This window comes from Spermophilus citellus (assembly GCF_964194105.1).
Source record: "Spermophilus citellus genome assembly, chromosome: 8".
Lineage (NCBI taxonomy): Eukaryota > Metazoa > Chordata > Mammalia > Rodentia > Sciuridae > Spermophilus > Spermophilus citellus.
Window position 1 is genome coordinate 106,646,729 of NC_138189.1, and position 19,608 is coordinate 106,666,336.

Here is a 19,608-nt window from a genome sequence, read left to right on the forward strand (position 1 = left end):
CATTTTTAAGAATGGGACTATCTTAAGCTCTCTACGCCGCAGAACACAAACAAAAATATGAATGAATAAATGCCCGTAGGTACGCTTTTACTTCTTTAAGGGGAAAAACTGACGTCACCGTAACTACCTCCCACTCCCCAAATCCTAACTCCAAACCCCGCCCGAATAAACCCCTCCTCCCCCCGGCCAGCTGAGGCGGAAGTTAGCGCAGTTCAATGACGTATGACGTAAGCGCCGTAGCCACCACCGGGTAACTCTCGCCTCTGCCTCTGGGAGTTGAAGTTTCCAAGGAGGATTCGCCCGCGGTATTGAGAGCACACAAGAGAGGCTTTCTGAACGAACTACTACGTTCCCCACATCAACTCAGTTTGGTAAATCTCCTGGCACTGCGGCTCGCGCTCGCTTCCCCTTAGGTAACGTTCGGATACAAAAGGGAAGCATGCCATGCCACCCTCGAGTGGCAACAAGGGCTTCCGGGGTATGACGGAACGGGCCTGTACGAGTGGCCATAGCCGTCCTGTTCCTGAAGGAAATTACGTTGGCTAGGGCGCGCCCCCGCTGCCTCTGCAGATCTCTGATTCGCCAGTTGCATTTTAGTCCCGCCTCTCTGCTGCTAGCGCGGCGAACGGTGTAGATAGGGAGGGTGGACTGGGCTCTGCTGGCCCGCAGTTGGGCGCTTTCCTTTCAAGTTATTTAAGGGTGGGCCCTCGGTTCCTAGGATGCAAAGAGTGTGGTCTTACAAAAGATGACGGGAGAGGGAATATGGACTCCGAAGGGCCGAAAAACGAGTTGTGGCAGTGCCACCTGTGGCTAGAGACCAGGGGCGAGATGCTTAGTACCTCTTTACCCGTCCCTTCCCTCTGGAGCTGACGTTGCTGAGCCCTCTGAAATGCAGGGAGCTCGAGGGGAAGTTGTTGATGCTGCTAAGCCCCATGGTGGTGAGCTGGGGACTATTAAGTTGGCTTGATTTCACTGAAGCACGTTAAGAGTTTAAAATTTGGGAATTTCTCCAGAGAAATATGGAGAGGATAGCGGCAGGTTACCTTCTCACCTATTAAAAACATTTCTTCTGAGGGAGATCTTTGGCCCTAGGGACTTGACATAGAAACAAAAGGCTTTTGCTACCACCGATTTGATCAACATGTTTAAAGAAAGGTCTTTTACTGTCACGGTCCAGTCCTTAATTCCGTTGTGCAATGATTCCAATATTAGATCTTTCTTGAAGGGAGCTGTATTGTAAATTACGAAGACTTTTTAGTTGTTTGATAACACGGAAATTTTTAAGATTTTCCTTTTGGCTTTAATTGATATATGAGGTGTATTCTCCCTGCTTTAACGGGGTGAGGAAGTGTAAATATTGAGATGCCTTTTTACCTATTCCACCAAGTACCTTAGTCACTTTTATCTAGTTCTTTCTCTTTTAAGCCCACCCGATAACCTGGATCTGTGAATTACCCACATTATTTTACGCTGAAACAAATTTCACACAAATATTTCTATAATTAAAATACCGCTCTTAAATATTTGTTGGACTTGGTTTAACGACTGAAAATGTACTGTGAATATAACTGCATGTCACAGAGGAACACAAAATTCTGTCATAGAAAATTTACAAATTATGACCCAAACTAAAACAATTAGGAAACTTGTAATTGTGCTATTTTTTTCACAACAGGTAATCTGAACAAGCTAGTATGTAATGAAGTGATGGTCAGAGTTGGTTTATCTCTGTAAAGTCTACACAATAATTTTTATCAAGCTAGTATTTTTTTTTTTTTTTTTTTTGCATTCCACTTATGTCTCAGTGTATCTGTGTTTGAGGTTCAGAAAATTCACCTACTATAGTGCATTTTCTTAACGGAGAATAACTAAAGAAAGTGAATGATTATGATGACTAACTACTTCATGACCTTTTCTTGTTTTTGATAGGCTGTTTAAAAACATGACTATGCTGTGATAGGTCATGTTAAATTTAACGAGACTTATTAAATAGGAAAGGCAAAAGCTCCCTCTGGTGTACATGGTTGTAAAACACTGCGTTAGGTTGCTTTTAACATTCCCACATTATAGAGCTCATCAACCCTTGAGTTTTTGAACAAAATAGAGAATTAGCCAATAAATGGAAAGTAGTATAGAAATGTGCTCTTTTGGAATATTATTATTTTACGGAGAGAGCAATTTATTTTCTGTTATTTTAATTGTGCTTTTAAGTTTGCATGTTTAGTTTAACAGACCATGTTTTTCCACTCTTGCTTTGGGTAATATGCACTGCTGAATTTTATGTAATTCAGTGCATATGAAAAGAAGGTAAAATAAAAGTTGTCTTGGGAAATCACCCTCTATCTATCTATCTTTATGTATATTTAAAGTTTTCTTCTTTCTAATCTTTTTAGGTTTACTGAATTTCTCCTGCCACCAGTTTCTTAAATTGAATACTAACATTATTTAACTATTAAAAAAATAGTGGCATGGAAATGAAACTAGAGATTTTTTTTCATCATATGTGACACAGGTCTCAAGAGTCTTCTATTGTCAGAATTGACACAGCATAGTTCTTTTATGTTCTTTGGAACCCCTCATTTGTAAATAAGGTTTTGCATTACTGGGAGGTTACAGTAGAGTTAGGTTGGGTTTGAATCCAAACTCTATTTGTATAATTATTCAACCAAGTATTGTGAGTATATATTTTGTGCTAGATTTGCTTGCAGTACCTTGTTTCTTAGGAATTATAGTAGCTTCGTAATTCTGGGCAAGTTATTGAGCCTCACTGTGCATTCTTTTTAAAGTAAGGATAAATAATACAATCAACCTCATAGAGTTGTTTTAAGGAATGAATTAGATAACAATACCTTACTATTTTCATTGCTTTTTAAAAATCTTTCATCATACTATATTCACTCATTTATTTACTCCACCATTATATAATAAACATCAACTAAGTACCAGCCACTATGTTACTGACGTATTACAATGTTGCACTTTTTTTTTTTTTTTTTTTTTTGGTACCAGGGATTGAACCCAGGGGTGCTCAATCACTGATCACTGAGCCACATCACCAGTGCTTTTTAATATTTCATTTAGAGACAGGGTCTTGCTCAGTTGTTTAGGGCCTCACTAAGTTTCTGAGGCTGGCTTTGAACTTAAACTTCTCCTGACTCAGCCTCCTGAGCTACTAAGATTATAGGCATATGCCTCCATACCTATCCAGTGTTGCACTTTTTAAAGAAAGCAAGAACCACATAATAAAACTACTGCCTAAATTATGCTCTGCAAATATTTTATCCTTTAATTATCTAAATTGTGGGATTTTTTTTCTTTTAGTTAGTAGCTTCTCCATATAGACTTATTAGCAAGCTTTGTAAGAAGGAAGAATCATTTCCTTAATGATACATTTACCTTAATTCCAATAGAAATTTAGTAGTATCATGCTCATTCATTGGTATGGATAAATAATAATTACGGTTTTAAGCTTCAGTGTTACTAATCTATTAAATAGAAAAGAAATATCAGTATTCTAGCCTTTCCTTAATCTGAAGGCAAGTTCAATTTTAGTTAATAGGTATAGTTAATAGGTAAAGATGTATTTGGCATCATCCTAAAGCATTCCACAAAGCCATACTGATTACAGAGTCAACTTTCATGTTTTGTTTTTTAGTCAAGACTAAAGTGGAGGATTTACATATTTACAATGAAATATAGTGAAGGGGGCAATGTTGTCTGTACTGTCCAAAATTTATAAATCTTATAACAACTTCTGTCTAAAACTTAGTGTGAGTATACAACCAGATAAAGAAATACCATTCTATTTCCCTCATTCTGCAGCATTGAAGATTACAGGATGATGTTTTCCATCTCTTTTTAAAAATAATATTTTTTCTTTTATAAAAATGTATTTTCATTATAGAAAACCATGAGTAAGAATTAAACGTGTATGTGCATGCTTTTAAAAATGACTGGATGTGATGGATATATTGGTTTTTGTTTTGTTTTCTTATTTAAAATATTATAACCATTTTCCCTTATCAATAAGTAATTTTGGAAATGTGATTATTACTGCTTAGTAATCCTAGTCTGTGTTATAGATGAGTGATAGTTTGTTTATTCTCCTTTTGCAGGCATTCAAGTATTTTCTAACTTTTCATTATTAAAATAACACTGCAGTGTGTACACTCTGGTGAATCTTTGCATGTACACTTCTGATTCATTTACAGGAACTTATCCTAAGAAAATTAATTACTTGATTGAAGGGTCTCAATTTGTTAAAGATCTTGTGTTACCTTCTAGAAAAATCGTGTGATAACTACCAATATTATATTAAAATACCCCATTTCTTTAGACCTTTACCATTTTCTTTAGACCTTTATCATTCATTTCCAATGAATGATATTTATTGGTATTAAATGACAGTTAAATGATTTTTGCAAATAAATGACATTTAATTATCTAAATTTACATTTGTATTTTTACTGATATAGTTTAACAATTATCACCAATAATTTTAATTTTAATCACATCTATTAGTTATTACTTCATGTGTTTGTAAATTATCTGTTCATGTAAAAATTGCTTTTCAATTTTTCAGAAACACCAACATAATGTCATCTGAAACGTCATCAGCATTTATTGAGTCTTCTAATGTTGAAAGGAAGCAAGACTTAACTGAAGATCAGGAAAAAGAGAAACCAAGAATAGATGAAGGGATTGAACCAGTATCTAAACGACAAATGAAGAAGCTAATAAAACAGAAACAATGGGAAGAACAACGAGAACTTCGCAAGTACGTGTTTCAAAATATGTATGCTCTACCTTATTCAGAAATATGGAATATTAGACCTTAATATATTAAAAGTAATTGTGTTAATCAAAATTGAGGTTCTGCATATTTTTTGTTAAAGACTTGTCAATTGACTTAAAAATTGTATGTGTCCTGAATTAAATTATATTTTTTGGCACTATTGATGAACTTGCACTCTACGCTTTTCTCATCCAGAATCTTTTATGAGTAGCAGTATAGTTTCTGAAACAACTATTATAGATAAGGAATATAGTTAGTATCCGTGTCCTAGATATGGAATAAAAATAATCCAATTCCAAGTGATCAAATTTTGTCCCAATATTTATGTTGCTAGAATAAGTTTTTATGTAAGCATTTAGGCTACAGGTATTGCATAATACCAACATATGTAAGATAAAATAAACTATAGTTGATATGGAGAAAAATTGAGTTTTTTTTTTAAAGGAACCATTTTCTTTTTTTCTGTACTTTTTGATTGTTACTTGAAAATCATGTAGGTAAAACATAGTAAACCATGTAGTAAAATCCATCATAACTCATATTTATTATTTTAAAAATCTTCTTAAGGATATTGTAATGCTAATAATAAATGAAACTGTTGAGAAGTAAGTATAGTTAGGATTAGATTAAAAGCTTTAAATTGTGCAATCATTTCCTTCCTATATAAAGCTATTACATGGACTACATAAAGTTGCTCATACTTGACCATTTTTGACCTGTGAAAGTGGTAAATTTCATATGATTTAACTTTAAAAAAATTTGTCTTTTAGAACAGTCTTGTGAATATTTAAATATATAAATAACAAAGTTGTTTCAATTACTAATTTTAGACAAAAGCGGAAAGAAAAACGCAAGAGAAAGAAATTAGAGCGACAGTGTCAACTGGAATCAAACTCAGATGGAAATGACAGAAAACGTGTTCGAAGACATGTTGTTCACAGTACACTCCGCCTTATCATTGACTGTAGTTTTGATGATTTGATGGTATTAAAGGTATCATGAATCATTGTCAGAAAAATCCTGTAGACGATCTAGGCTGAATCTCCTTAATTAAATGCATAATATTTCTGATATAAATGTATATGTAAAGTACATCTTAAGCCAAATTTTCAAAATCTTTTCCTTTTCACTTAATAAATTGCTTTGATATATGTGTTCCTATTTATGTGCATGTTTTTTGTGTATGTATAGATTGAGAGAGACACGTTTCATAATTATGTAAGAATCAGTATTTGTGTACATAATTATGTGAGAGTCAGTAAAGATTTGTGGGCTTTTACCAATGCCATTGGTAAAGCATGAAAATAGTAATTCCATGGCTCTTAAAAGAGTTTTTTATTGTTTATGAAGAAAAGTAGATGTTTTTCATGAACTAGCATTTTATATGGATACAAAATAAATATAACGTGTCACTTATAGATTATTTACTTATAATAATTTTGTTAGTATGTAAGAAAATCAGTGAAAATTGTCAAAATTGATTTGTATTTAAGGACAAAAAAATCCCTTCTATTTATTCTATTTCTTTAGCATTGTGGAATAGCTATAGATGATTTTGATAACTATTTTTAAAAATTTTTTTCTTTTCTAGGACATTAAGAAACTTCATAAGCAGATCCAACGATGCTATGCAGAAAACCGACGAGCACTGCATCCTGTGCAGGTATGTCTGAAGAATTTTTAAAAAGACCAGTTTTCTTTTCAGTCGTTCATGACAAAAACATAGATAATTCCAGTTGCCTTTGCAAGTCTTATGGGTAATCTTGTTTAATGCTTTTTTGAAAAATATTTTCTTTTGTAAAAAAATATTTTAAACATCTTTTCTTATGAATCATTCTCAGATACACTGTTTAGTCATTAGTCTTGTACATGTTGACCTGTTCATTGCTGTGTAATTGATTATCTTCATTATTGGACATGCCCTTATTTTTATACCATTTTCTCAGCTTTCAATTTCTTGAACTTCTGGGAGGCAAAAAGGGACTTGAGGGAGAGATTACCCTTACTCAGTGTGAGCTGTGGTACCCGTTTTAGATTTTGTCTACTTAAAGAACTTTCTTTTCCTTTTGAGATGCTCATAATTTTAAAAAGCATTTAAGCTGGAGTGAGGGAATGATTTATACAACTAGTTTGTTGATGACAAGAACAGAATCCTTTTGTTTGAATTCTAGATAACCTAAAAATTAACACTGACTCACTAATGTTAAGAAGCAGGAACTTTTAGTACATTTTTTATTGATATTTTATCCTTTTAACAAGTGAGTAGTTTATATTTTTGCATTTTTATTACACTTCTGTGATAGTTTTTATATTCTCATTTTTGTCCATAATAGACACCTTATTACCCTTGATTCAGATTTACAATAGGTGTAGGGTTTAGAACCAAAGAAAATCGTGAAGATTTTGGATTGATTTAAAAAAATAAAAAATAAAAAAAACAACAATGGTGGCCAAAAAAGAAGGGGATGGTGAGAATGACATGGAAGAAGGAAGTTTGCAGACATGATTGTTACTGGAGAGGCAGGTTATAACTAATTAAAAAAGAAGTGCGATAAAATGTAAGTTGAATGCTGAAGTTGTTGGGTTAGAAGATACACCCACAAAACATGTAATTTCTACCATGAATTTCTTGTATGCTCAAAGTTTGTCACGAATTATTTTTTTCTGTGTCAATGAGAATATATCTTGTGTTTCATTAGTGAGCAGATGAACATAAGAGGGAAATAAAATATTGGACTTAAATTATCATTTTTTTCTCTTTCCCTGCCTACCAATCCCTTATCAGTTTTACTTGACAAGCCATGGAGGCCAACTAAAAAAGAACATGGATGAAAATGACAAAGGATGGGTCAACTGGAAGGTAATTAAAGCAGATCAACTCTCCCACAGTTACAAGTGTTCTTATTCTTCTAAAGTTCTACATTTTTTTGTCTAAAATTTAAATATTTTATATATATAGCATATTTCAAACCCTGTAGGTCATTGAAGCGAAATCTAAAGTTGCAGATGGGAAATGCTAAAGAAGAGATTTATATGTTAACTTGTATTTGTTCTCATTAAGTCTTGCCTCCTATTTTACCATCAGTCTTAAAACATATTTTTCAAAAAAGGAAAAGTTTTAAAGGTCTTTATTTAACTTTTCCCTAGAAAACTACTATGCATTATTTGTAAGAATGAGGCCACTTTAAAATTTGAAGAGTGCCTGCATTCTGTTTCTTTTAATCTGTGCTAATATGTGGTCACTAGTCACATGTGACTATTGAATACTTCAAATGGGATAGTCTGAATTGTGAATTGAGATGTGCTGTAAATGTGAAATACATACAAGATTTCAAAGACTTAGTAACAGATACAGATCTGCCTAATTTAAGAAATGTTTATTGATAATATTATGGGCATATTGGTTTAATAAAATATTTTAAATTAATATCACCTGGGTTTTTTTCCTTCAGTTTTTAAAATGTGACTACTAAAATTGTGTGGCTCATAAATTTTTTCTGTTGGACAGACTGTTCTCACTCAATTTGTAAAGATGTAAATAGATTGACTTTAGTATCAATCCCTAAGGAACTTTTTTATTCAAAGAAGTAGCAGCCTATTCCTATACTTTTTAAGTTTTTATAGTGATAAACTTTCTCTGTCATGCTTATTACATAAAGGCTGCATTTATTTTCTTAATACCCTATGATATGAACATTTTCAAAGTCTATTTAAAGAGTATTCTGTCAAACTTCAAATATTTTTGGATAGGATTGTTTTGGGAAAAGAGGATAATCATTTTTATCCAACTTTCACAAATCCTATTAATTAGTAACATCTTTCCCTTTGCCTTAAAAGGATATCCACATCAAACCAGAGCACTATAGTGAACTCATAAAAAAAGAAGACCTGATTTATCTTACATCAGATTCACCTAATATTCTAAAGGAATTAGATGAATCAAAGGCATATGTGATTGGAGGATTAGTGGATCATAATCATCATAAGGTACTGTTAAGTTTTATTTTTGGTTTTGCTTGTACTTAAAAATCCATATTTCGGAGTTTCTTCATCATAACAAAACTACTAATAAATAATAGCTGATCTTTCTAAGAATTTCACAATTATTTTCTTACTTAACCCATAATACCACCCAATGAAGTCAGTGCAATTATTATCATCATTTCACAGATGAGGAATCTGAGACACAAAGAAATTAATCCTAAAAGCAGTAGTGATTGGTGTCAAAGCAAATTACTTGAAACAAGACAGACCGCTGCAGAGTCTGTGTGCTTAAGCACTATGCTGTATTGGGAAAAGATACTGTCTCAGTTCTAAAAGAAAATATCATTTTGTATTTTGCCAGCTTCTTTCCATGCTGAATTTAACCCAGCTAAGGAAAAAGCATGTTTACTAAGTGTCTGAGGAAATACTGTCATTAGTCATGAACTAATTTTTTATTCTTGAAAAGCAGCACTGTGTAGGTATAACTTTATGCAGCATTGGAAATAATCATATCTGCTTGCCCAATATGTAATTGTGTCACTGTTGGGTACTTTATACAGTATGACTGAGGAACTGAATTTGTGTGTGTGTGTTTATCATCTGGATATTACCATTATTTAAAAAAAAATTATTCTCATTTGTTATATATGACAACAATGCATTTCAATTCATATTACACATATAGAGCTCAAATTTTCATATCTCTGGTTGTACATAAGAGTCCCACCATTCATGTTTTCATACATGTACTTAGAGTAACAATGTCCATCTCATTCCACTGCCTTTCCTATTCCCATGCCCCTTCTCTTCCCCTCCCTCCCCTTTGCCCTGTCTAGAGTTTGTCTATTCCCCCCATACTCCCCACCCTGGTCCCCATTATGAATCAGCATCCTTATATCAGAGAAAACATATGGTATTTGTTTTTTGGGGATTGGCTTACTTAAAATTATATTATCTAACTCCATCCATTTACCTGCAAATGACATGATTTTATCCTCTTTTAATGCTGAGTAATATTCCATTGTGTATATATACCACATTTTCTTTATCCGTTCATCTACTGAAGGGCATCTAGGTTGGTTCCACAATTTAGCTATTGTGAATTGCACTGCTATAAACATTGATGTGGCTATGTTCCTGTAGTATGCTGTTTTTAAGTCCTTTGGGTGTAGACCGAGGAGAGGGATAGTTGGGTCAAATGGTAATTCCATTCTCAGTTTTCCAAGGATTCTCTGTACAGCTTTCCATATTGGTTGCACCAATTTGCAGTCCCCACCAACAGTGTATGAGTGTGCCTTTTTCCCACATCCTCACCAACACTTATTGTAGTTGGTATTCCTGATAGCCGCCATTCTGACTGAAGTGAGATGAAATTTTAGAGTAGTTTTGATTTGCATTTCTTTAATTATTAGAGATGAGGAACTGAATTTTAAAAATTGTAATCAATTTAAATTTTAAGTAGTCAGATATAGTTACCAAATAGTCCAGTTTTTAAAAAATAGTTCTTATATTTATTGAAAGAGTGATAGTATTTCCCTCAGAATTTTGTATATTTTAAACTGAGAGAAGGGTAATAGAAAGTGATGAAGGTAGTCAGAAGAGAGCCAGATTTTTCTTGTGGTTCTGCCATCGAAAAGCTTTGTAACTGGGAAGGACATATTATTTCTTTGGTTTCTTTATTTGTAAATAGTAATGTTAAAATAAATGCTTTAAATATCCTAATTGTCAAGAGAATATTTCCAAATTAGTAGTAATACATACACACCCTTCAGATAATATTCTTTGAACTAAAGTCTTCTTTAAAAATTATACTGTTATGGACTTTAAAATAATTTAATGTTCTAGTCCTAAGTCACACTGTCTTTGTTCTAGGGATTCACATATAAACAAGCATCAGATTTTGGAATTCATCATGCACAGCTCCCCCTTGGAAGTTTTGTGAAGATGAATAGTCGAAAAGTTTTGGCAGTTAATCATGGTAAGGTATAGGGGGTACTAAGAAGATACATCAGCACACATTTTGAAAAAGAGCATAACATTAAGATTTGAACAAATAGAAAATATTAATCCTTATTGGAGAACAAAAATTGTAAAGAGTAACCATTTATGATTTGTTTAACTAATAGAAAAAATTATGCATATTTTAGAAAATTTTGAAAGTGTATCAAAGTATAAGAACAATTAGTTGTAATCTTACAACTTGGTATTAACTTTTTGGTGGGTTTTCTTCCAGTTCTTTGCCTATGCATTTATAATATTTATTATATAATTGGATTCCTACTGTAGGACAATGTTATTAATCTCTTTTCTTCTTATTTTAGTCAGCTTTTTAGCTGCTGTGACCAAAATATCTGATAAAAACAATCTTAGGAGGAAAAGCTTATTTGGGGGAATAAGGAATCGAGCTGGTTTCAGAGGTTATAATCTGTAGACAGCCAGCTCTATTCCTTGGTCAGAGGAAAGGCAGCCATCATGGCAGAAGTGTGTGGCAGAGGAAAGCAACCGGGAACTTTGTACTAGGAAGCAAAGAGAGAAAGAGACCTCTCCTCTCACCTAGGACAAAATATATACCCCAAAGGCATGCCCCAGTGACCTGCCTCCTCCAGCCATATCCCACTTGCCTATAGTTATCACCAAGTTAATCTCTACCAGGGGATTAATGCACTGGTTAGGTCAAGGCTTTCATAATCCAGTCATTTAACCTCTAAATTTTCTTGCATTTCTCTCACTTGAGCTTTTAGGGGACACATAACATTGAAACCATAATACCCCTCATCTATTTGTGGCTATATAACATTCCAGCATTTCAGTGTGTGGTAACTTAACCATTTTCCTATTATTGAATTATTTTATTTTTCTTTTTTTCTATCGTGAATAATGTTTTTAAAAAATGTTTTATTCTAATTTGTTATATATGAAAACATACATTACAATTCATATTACACATATAGAGCACAATTTTTCAAATCTCTGGTTGTATACAAAATATATTCACAACATTGGTGTCTTCATACATGTACTTAGGGTAATGATGTCCATCTTATTCTACTATCTTTCTTGGACCTAAGTCCTTGCCTAGAGTTTTGATTTTTAAATATTTTTTAGGAACCCTAAATACTTTATCTATATAGCAGGCTTTGGAGGGTTATAGAAATGAAATTATTGATTCAAGGAATGAACTTCTAACATTTTGATACATAATAGAAATTACTTTTCCAAAAAGTAATTAAATTAACCCTTCATCTCTGTGTTGAAAAGAGAGTTCTTAGAGACAATATTGATATTCTTTACTCCTAATAAACAAAACAACAACAAAAAAAAATCAGGCAAAAAGTTCCTCTCTTTGTAGGAAAGAAGAAATTTAGATGAATGCTAAACATTTGTTTTTAGTTGTATATTACATAAAGGATAAAGAAACAAAGGGAAAAAAAAGAGTAGGAAGGAAACTAAAATGGTCCTTGGTTATAATTGACAAGGGATATTGCTTAAGCTTTTGTGTGCGTAAGAACCAAATTGAGGAAAAGCTGAAAAGGAAGTAATGGGTTTGAGAACCTTGGAACATATTGCCCCTGATAGCCAAAGGAGAAGGAAGAAATAAGAATAAACTTGTTAATAGGACAAGCTAGCTTTGTTAACACAAAAGGAGTGTTTTTTTAAAGATAGTATTAACATTATGATGAACTTGACTAAGAAATGTGTGGTATTTTCTTTATTGCAGTATTTGAGATTATTCTGGGATACCTGGAAACAAGAAACTGGCAAGAAGCATTTTTCACTATCTTACCCCAAAGGAAAGGAGCTGTTCCCACAGACAAAGCCTGTGAAAGTTCTTCCCAGGACAAGCAGTGTGCCATGGTTGAAGATGGATCGGACAGTGATTCCAGTGAAGAACAATATAGCAAAAATGAAACAGATTCACCACATAAAGATGAACAACAGGATAAGGAAAATAGCACTGAATCTACAATGCAATCTGCACCACACTAACATTACCTGTTTTTCTTTTAGTAAGGAAAAATTAGGAGAAAGTGAGGTGCTTCAAAAAATATTCAAATTGGAAAAAAATTTATTTTCTCATTTATTTTGTGAATTTTAAAAACTAGAGCTAAATGGTGATGAAAAACCCTTTAAACTCTGTAAGAATTTTTGTTTATGTATAAGACAACTTTGTGTTGCTTCTTAAATTACTTTTTAAGCCTCAAATAAGAGTTTTAGAGAATTTTACTTTATTAGTATACCCTATTTCTCTTTTCTTTGTTGGAATATATTCTTCAGAATGTGCCTTCTGACCTATCAGTTCATATCAATGACCTTTATGTTTGTTTATATCAGTGTCTTTCTAATCTGTCGTGTATGTATTTTGGGGGCAGATATTCATAAATGCCCTGTAATTCTATTAAAATGTTATATATGAGAGCTTATCTTCCATTTGCAGCTTTTACATCCAATTTATTTAGTTAAAAAATATCAATTTGCTACTTAATAATTCATTTCTTTTGGACTGTGGAGTGCACACCTGTGCTTCCTTTGTGGCCTTTTCATGGTTCTGAAGTAATTACAAAATAGTAGAAAATCTCTTTAATTCATTTTCTTAATTCCTATAATGGTAACAAATTATTTCAGTTATAAAATCGAATTTTTGCAGGCAAGATTATTTTATAAGGCTGTTACTTTTGAAGGATCAATTTTGTCTTTACCTGATTTAAAACATAACAATCCTTATGAGCTATCCTTTCCTTACATATATTTTTTTAAAAAAATATTTGTTGACTTTTAAGGTGAATATTGTGCATCTGTCTATCATATAATATTCAAACTAACATAAATGTGTGTCTCTGTAAATAACGTGCATGTATAAAAATACGCATGTAATGGTCTGTCTGTCCGTATCATGTATGGTTCTGTTATTAACTGATGAAAACAGACTGATTTGTATTATTTGTGTGGTTGCGTTGAAAACACTAAGAGCAATTAGAATTTCATTAACACAAAAATCCATAACCAAACATTCATTTGGAAAAGTTGGCAAGGGAGCATGGAGCAAAAATGATCTGTTTTAGCCTCTAAATGGTGATTGTAGAGAAGTTGTATTTAACATAAAGTGATTGTTCTCTGTCACAGCTAAAGATGTCAGGAACCTTCACTGAGCTTTGGCAAAGTAAGTTTCTTTTTTTAAAAAAATATGTTAATGTTATACTTAACAATTACATAACATGTATAAGTTATATACATATTTAGTAGGAAGTTTATAATAGAATTGATGCTTACTATTTTTGTTGCTTTATTCTTAAAAATCTTTTGTAGTTAAAGTAAAATCTGTAAGCAAGGTATGTCAATAAAGAAAAGCCCTATGCTTGTAAAAGAACAAAGCTTATTTTGTAATGTGTATTTTTCTGAAGTTCAAATTTTTCTGAGTAAATTTGGTTTGCTAGTATGAAATACGCCTTTTACTTAAACTACTCCTTATGGAATATAGCACTATTTAATTATGAAAGGTAAAGAAAAATCATTCAGGTATAACATAGTTTAATTTTCATTAATTGTAAAGACATGCTGTATTTGTTTCCTTGGGGTGCCATAAGAAATCACCACAAATTATGTGGCTTAAAACAGCAGAACAGGGAGGAAGAGCAGGAAGAAAAGATTAACATTAAACAGAGACATGAGGTGGGAGGGAAAGGGAGAAAAAAAGGGAAATTGCATGGAAATGGAGGGAGACCCTCATTATTATACAAAATTACACATAAGAGGTTGTGAGGGGAACGGAAAATAAACAAGGAGAGAAATGAATTACAGTAGATGGGGTAGAGAGAGAAGATGGGAGGGGAGGGGAGGGGGATAGTAGAGGATAGGAAAGGTAGCAGAATACAACAGTTACTAATAGGGCATTATGTAAAAATGTGGATATGTAACCGATGTGATTCTGCAATCTGTATATGGGGTAAAATTGGGAGTTCATAACCCACTTGATTCTAATGTATGAAATATGATATGTCAAGAGCTTTGTAATGTTGTGAACAACCAATAAAAAAAAAAAAAAAACAGCAACAGTTTGGGGCTGGGATGTGGCTCAAGCGGTAGCGCTTGCCTGGCATGCATGAGGCCTGGGTTCGATCCTCAGTACCACATACAAACAAAGATGTTGTGTCTGCCGAAAACTAAAAAATAAATATTAAAAAATTCTTTCTCTCTCTCTTTAAAAAAAAAAAAATCAGCAACAGTTTATTCTGTAACCATTCCGGATGCCAAAGTGTCACAGGGCTGTGCTTCAATTGCTCTAGAGAAGAATTCTTCCTAGCCCCTTGTTAGCAGCAATGCTTGGTGTTCCTCAGCTTGCAGTTGCATTATTCCAATCTGCCTTGTCGTCAAATGGTCTTCTGTCCTCTGTGTCCCGTGTCTATGTCCAAACTTTTTTTTTTAGAAGAACACTAGCATTGGTTTAGGTTCATTGTAATCCAATATGACCTTATCCTAACTTGACTATGTTTGCAAAGCCCCAGTTTCCAAATAAGATCACCTTCGTGGGTACCACATATTAGGACTTGATATATATTTTGGGGAGAAACAATTTTACCCTTTACTACCCCATGTCTTATCTGGGCTATTGGTGAAAAGGCAGCAATGATTACTAATCAGTTATTTTGAAATAACTGATTTCTGAGGTACTTGAAAATCGGTTTAAGAATATTATTTAAAGCTTTTTCTCTCATTTTAATATATCCTTCCAATACTTTTTGGTTTATTTAGTGTATTATTAGTTAATAATATTAAAGTCACTTACATTGGGACTTAATAAAAGTAAGGAATTAATTTAATAAATAAATGTATCAAAAGGATATATGTCTGCTGAAATAATGGGATTTCTCCTCATTTAATTTCTTCAGTAACCTGTGGTCATCATAAACAAAGTTCATTTTTAAGGAGAGGAGCATTCTTTACATTGTTATTCCAGAGATCAGTGATTTGATATCTTGTAGAATCTGAAAATGCTTAGAATGAAAAAGGAAAGTAATTCTACTGAAAAGAAAAAAAAAGTTTTTAGGAGATAAATACCCAGAGTGATGAAACCCACCAGTAACTGGCACCTATAAGGTAAAGTGATAATTAACTTTATAGATGGAAAGGATTACTGAGGTGGTAGAGATAAAAGGCAAGAATTACACATAGACCACTGAGAACATGCAGACAACAGGTATAAAGTGATATAAGAAAGGAAAAATGGGCAGAAGTGAATGACATATTATTAGAATTAATGATAGCAAAGGCCTGTATAGTCAAACTTTGGTCTCCTAAAGCATAGAGATTTCTCTCTCTTTTCCTAGCTCATTGCCAGACACTTAACAATAGTTTTTCAATAAATGTGGAGAAGAAAATAAGTGACAGAACTGAGAGGGAGTATAGTTGATGTAAAGAATGGGGAATTCGATGAGGCTCAGCCCTTGGCACTGCTACTTGTTAGCTGTGAGGCTTTGGCTAAGTTGTACAGCCTTTTAAAATCTCAGTGTCCTTATTTATGAAGTAGGAATGTTACGTCAAAAACCCTTTTAGAGTTTGAGCAAAAAATTGTGTTTTTAAGTGAGCAGTAGCTTATTTAATAAGTAGCATGGCAATATATTTCTAATACTGATTTCCTCTCATTTCTTCTCATTGCCCTTTTTCTCACTCTTCCACTTTGACATTGGCCACACTAAAAAAATAGTAATAAGTAGGCTTTTGTTTCAGGTTCTACTTTCTGAAGAACCCAAGCTTAGACAAGATTGAAAAACTGTAAATGTTCTATTCTAAATGAATACTCACTGAACAAAACAAACATAGATCATTTAGTGAAACACTTATAAAAGCAATAAAAACAATGCTAACAACAACAACAACAACAAAAACATCTACACATGACCACATCTGTATGTCCTATCAGCAAATATAAGTGGCCTACAATAAGATTGGATTTTATAAAGTTGATAGATGCAGTATTTGAATAAAGTTAGTAATGTTGAAAAGAAAAAAGATATAGCAGGCTAATGTAAAGAAGATAGAAGTCACAATCCTAGCATTGGGTAAGGTTCAGTACTTTATAAATAAGAAAAAGAAGGGATACTATAGTCTGAAACACAGTCCTTACTAAACATCAACAATTATGCATATATGTGTGCTCTAGGTAGCATAGGATTCAGATGAGAAAAAAATTAAGAATTAGATGTAATAGTAAGAAATATGAGTACTATAGGTGAAAAACAAAAAATGCATTAGCTATGGAACTTCCTAAAAGTAACTATTTTAGACTACAAAGGAAAATGAATTTCCAAAAATAGAAATTTCTCTTGATAACCATACATTAATCTATAAAATAACATTGGTGGCATAGGATAAAAGCATTACCACCTAGAACTTTTTAATTTTTTTCTCAAGCAATTCTCAAATGAGATGAAGTTAAATTGTAGAATATTTTGGAAATATTTAGGAATGAAAATACATATTAGAACTATAGTTCTTGTGAAAGCAGTGATTAGAAGAAAATCACCTTAAAAACAAGCTAATAAAATACATTGAGTTAATTAAAATATTAAAGACAATACAATGATAATGGCCCTAAAAGAAATAATAAGAAATTTAAAAAGTGAAATCCAAATTGGAAAATTGTTCAACATATTTAAATCCAAGAAACAGTTCTTATAAAAAGAGATAGTGAAATGTAAAAAACATTAACCAAATAAAGAAAAAAATTACAAATACATAAAAATGAGATTTTAGAATAAACATGGGAATTTAGAATAATTAGAAATTTGACTGAATTCTGTGAAAATAAATTTGGAAATCTGGATGCAAATTTTTAGGAAAATATTCAACTTCAAGATCTATGCCTTCTAAATACAGAAAATATAAACGAACCAGTTACCATAGAAGAAATAATATTGTCAGAGTCACCATTCCCAAACACAAAACTTAGTATGGTCTGATAGATAAATATTACCAACATTTCAAAGAAAAGGAATCTGTAATACTGTATGTACGTCCTCTGGGGAACAGCAATGAGAGAATCAGCATGGTCTCCATATGTTTTACTACCATCTTGTGTAAGTAAGCACGTAGATTGCAGCCACTTTAAGCAAGTCACTAAACCTGTTTCAGAGATAGTTAACAGTCCACACAAATTCAATTTTTCTTTTCTATAGACTAGGTGGAATATAGTTTCTACTCAAAATTGTTTTCACCAGCTTCCCTTTTCAGCTCTCAACCATGGAATGTGACTAGAAGTAATATTTACCATTTTGGAACCAAGACTTTTAAGCACAGATGTACTCTCCATAGGAAAGGCAAAATATAGTCCACCCAAACATCTGAAGGCCTGGAACCTGTGACTATGTTGTGTTACATGATAAGCTAGAATTTAAGGTTACAGATGGAATTAAATTACCAATCATCTGACCTTAAAATGAGGAGGTAATCTTGGATTAACCTGGATAACACGCCCGATGTTATCACAAAGGTCCTTAAAGTGAAAGGAAGAGGTGGAAGAGTCAGTGTCAGAGTGACCACCTCTACTGGCTGTTGTTACCTTTGAAGACAGAAGAGCCATGAACTAAAGTGTGGGTAACCTAAAAAAAAAAAAAAAAAAAAAAAAAAGCCTGTTCACAGCTTCATTTCTGCCTGATGGATTCATTTCAGACCTCAGCCTCCAGAATTGTAAGAGAATAATTTGTGTTGCATTAAGTCCCTAAACATTTGGTAATTTATTATAGCAACAATAGGAAACTAATACTTTCCTCCACTCTTATTTTCCTCTTTTGCCCACTGGATACCATTGACAATGAAGCCCTCTATGATGGTTGAACCACAGATGGAAGTATCTTGGGTCTTTATATCATGAAGTAAAGCCAAAATCATCCACTGACTATAAACACACTTTGGACTCATATGTGAGAAATAAACCTCTCTTATATTTGAATGATGACACTTGTTACAATTTATCCCAATAAATGTAATTCTATGTGCCTCAGTTATCTTATTTTAAAACATGATAGTAATAATAGTAGTTACTAGAAATAGTTTTTGTGAAAATTAAGTGTTACTATATCTAAAATGTTTAGAATGATTCCTGATAGGATATAAATTTTATTATTAAGATTACATTTACACAAATGGAAACGTGTGCACACATGAAAATTATAGTATTTCTTTCAAATAACAATACAAACATTCTAAATGAAAGCCTGGATTATTGGTAGATAGAATCCAGTCCCACACTGATAGATATGGCCAAAGCAGTTAACTTTAAAAATACAGAAAATTCAATTTTAGGAAATCTGCTAATATTCAACATTAGCAGTGGATGCAAAACAGCTCCTTTCTGGCTCAGATATCCCTATCTGAGTTAGGGATAATTTGTATCTTTTTTCTTTCTTTGCCAGGGTGTAGGGGTTGAGCACTTTTCCAGATAGGCCAACAGCATTGAAATGCTGTAGGTTGTAAAACTCAGCTCAAATGTTGAAATTCTCAGACTAGGCTTTAAATTTTTTTCTTCTAATAGTTGGAGATAAGAATCTATCAATTCTAATTATGGGTGTTATTTTCTAGTATCAGAGCTCTATGCTTATGTACTAAAAATTAACAGTGCAAGATTGGAAACAATATTTAAATAAATATGCTTCTTTTTCATGTAATATTAAAAATTAACTACAGATGAAGCTGTTGTCTTCATTAACATTTATTTGTAGCATTATATACAGGTGTTTTGAGATTTACCTGTGCCACCATAAGAGAACTGCTTGATTTTTTAAAATTAATTAACGTGAAACTCAAATTTCTGAAAGAATTAGCTCAGTGTACAGTTT

General features: G+C 32.7%; 1 protein-coding gene across 1 annotated transcript; it reads left to right on the forward strand.

Moving 5' to 3' along the window:
* Positions 1-238: 238 nt before the first annotated feature.
* TRMT10A (tRNA methyltransferase 10A) lies at positions 239-12,874 on the forward strand. The gene is made up of 8 exons (XM_081304850.1): positions 239-413; positions 4,583-4,777; positions 5,626-5,788; positions 6,387-6,458; positions 7,581-7,655; positions 8,633-8,782; positions 10,652-10,757; positions 12,498-12,874. The coding sequence occupies exons 2-8, from the start codon at positions 4,596-4,598 to the stop codon at positions 12,764-12,766; spliced, it is 1,017 nt and encodes a 338-aa protein (XP_081160976.1). The 5' UTR covers positions 239-413; positions 4,583-4,595; the 3' UTR covers positions 12,767-12,874.
* The last annotated feature ends 6,734 nt before the right edge of the window (positions 12,875-19,608 follow it).

Coding starts and splice junctions, on each gene's coding strand:
- TRMT10A (XM_081304850.1), top strand. CDS start 4,596: ATGTCATCTGAAACGTCATCAGCATTTATTGAGTCTTCTAATGTTGAA. Junction 7,656..8,632: donor AAGGATGGGTCAACTGGAAG/GTAATTAAAGCA, acceptor TTGCCTTAAAAG/GATATCCACATCAAACCAGA. Junction 8,783..10,651: donor TGGATCATAATCATCATAAG/GTACTGTTAAGT, acceptor TCTTTGTTCTAG/GGATTCACATATAAACAAGC.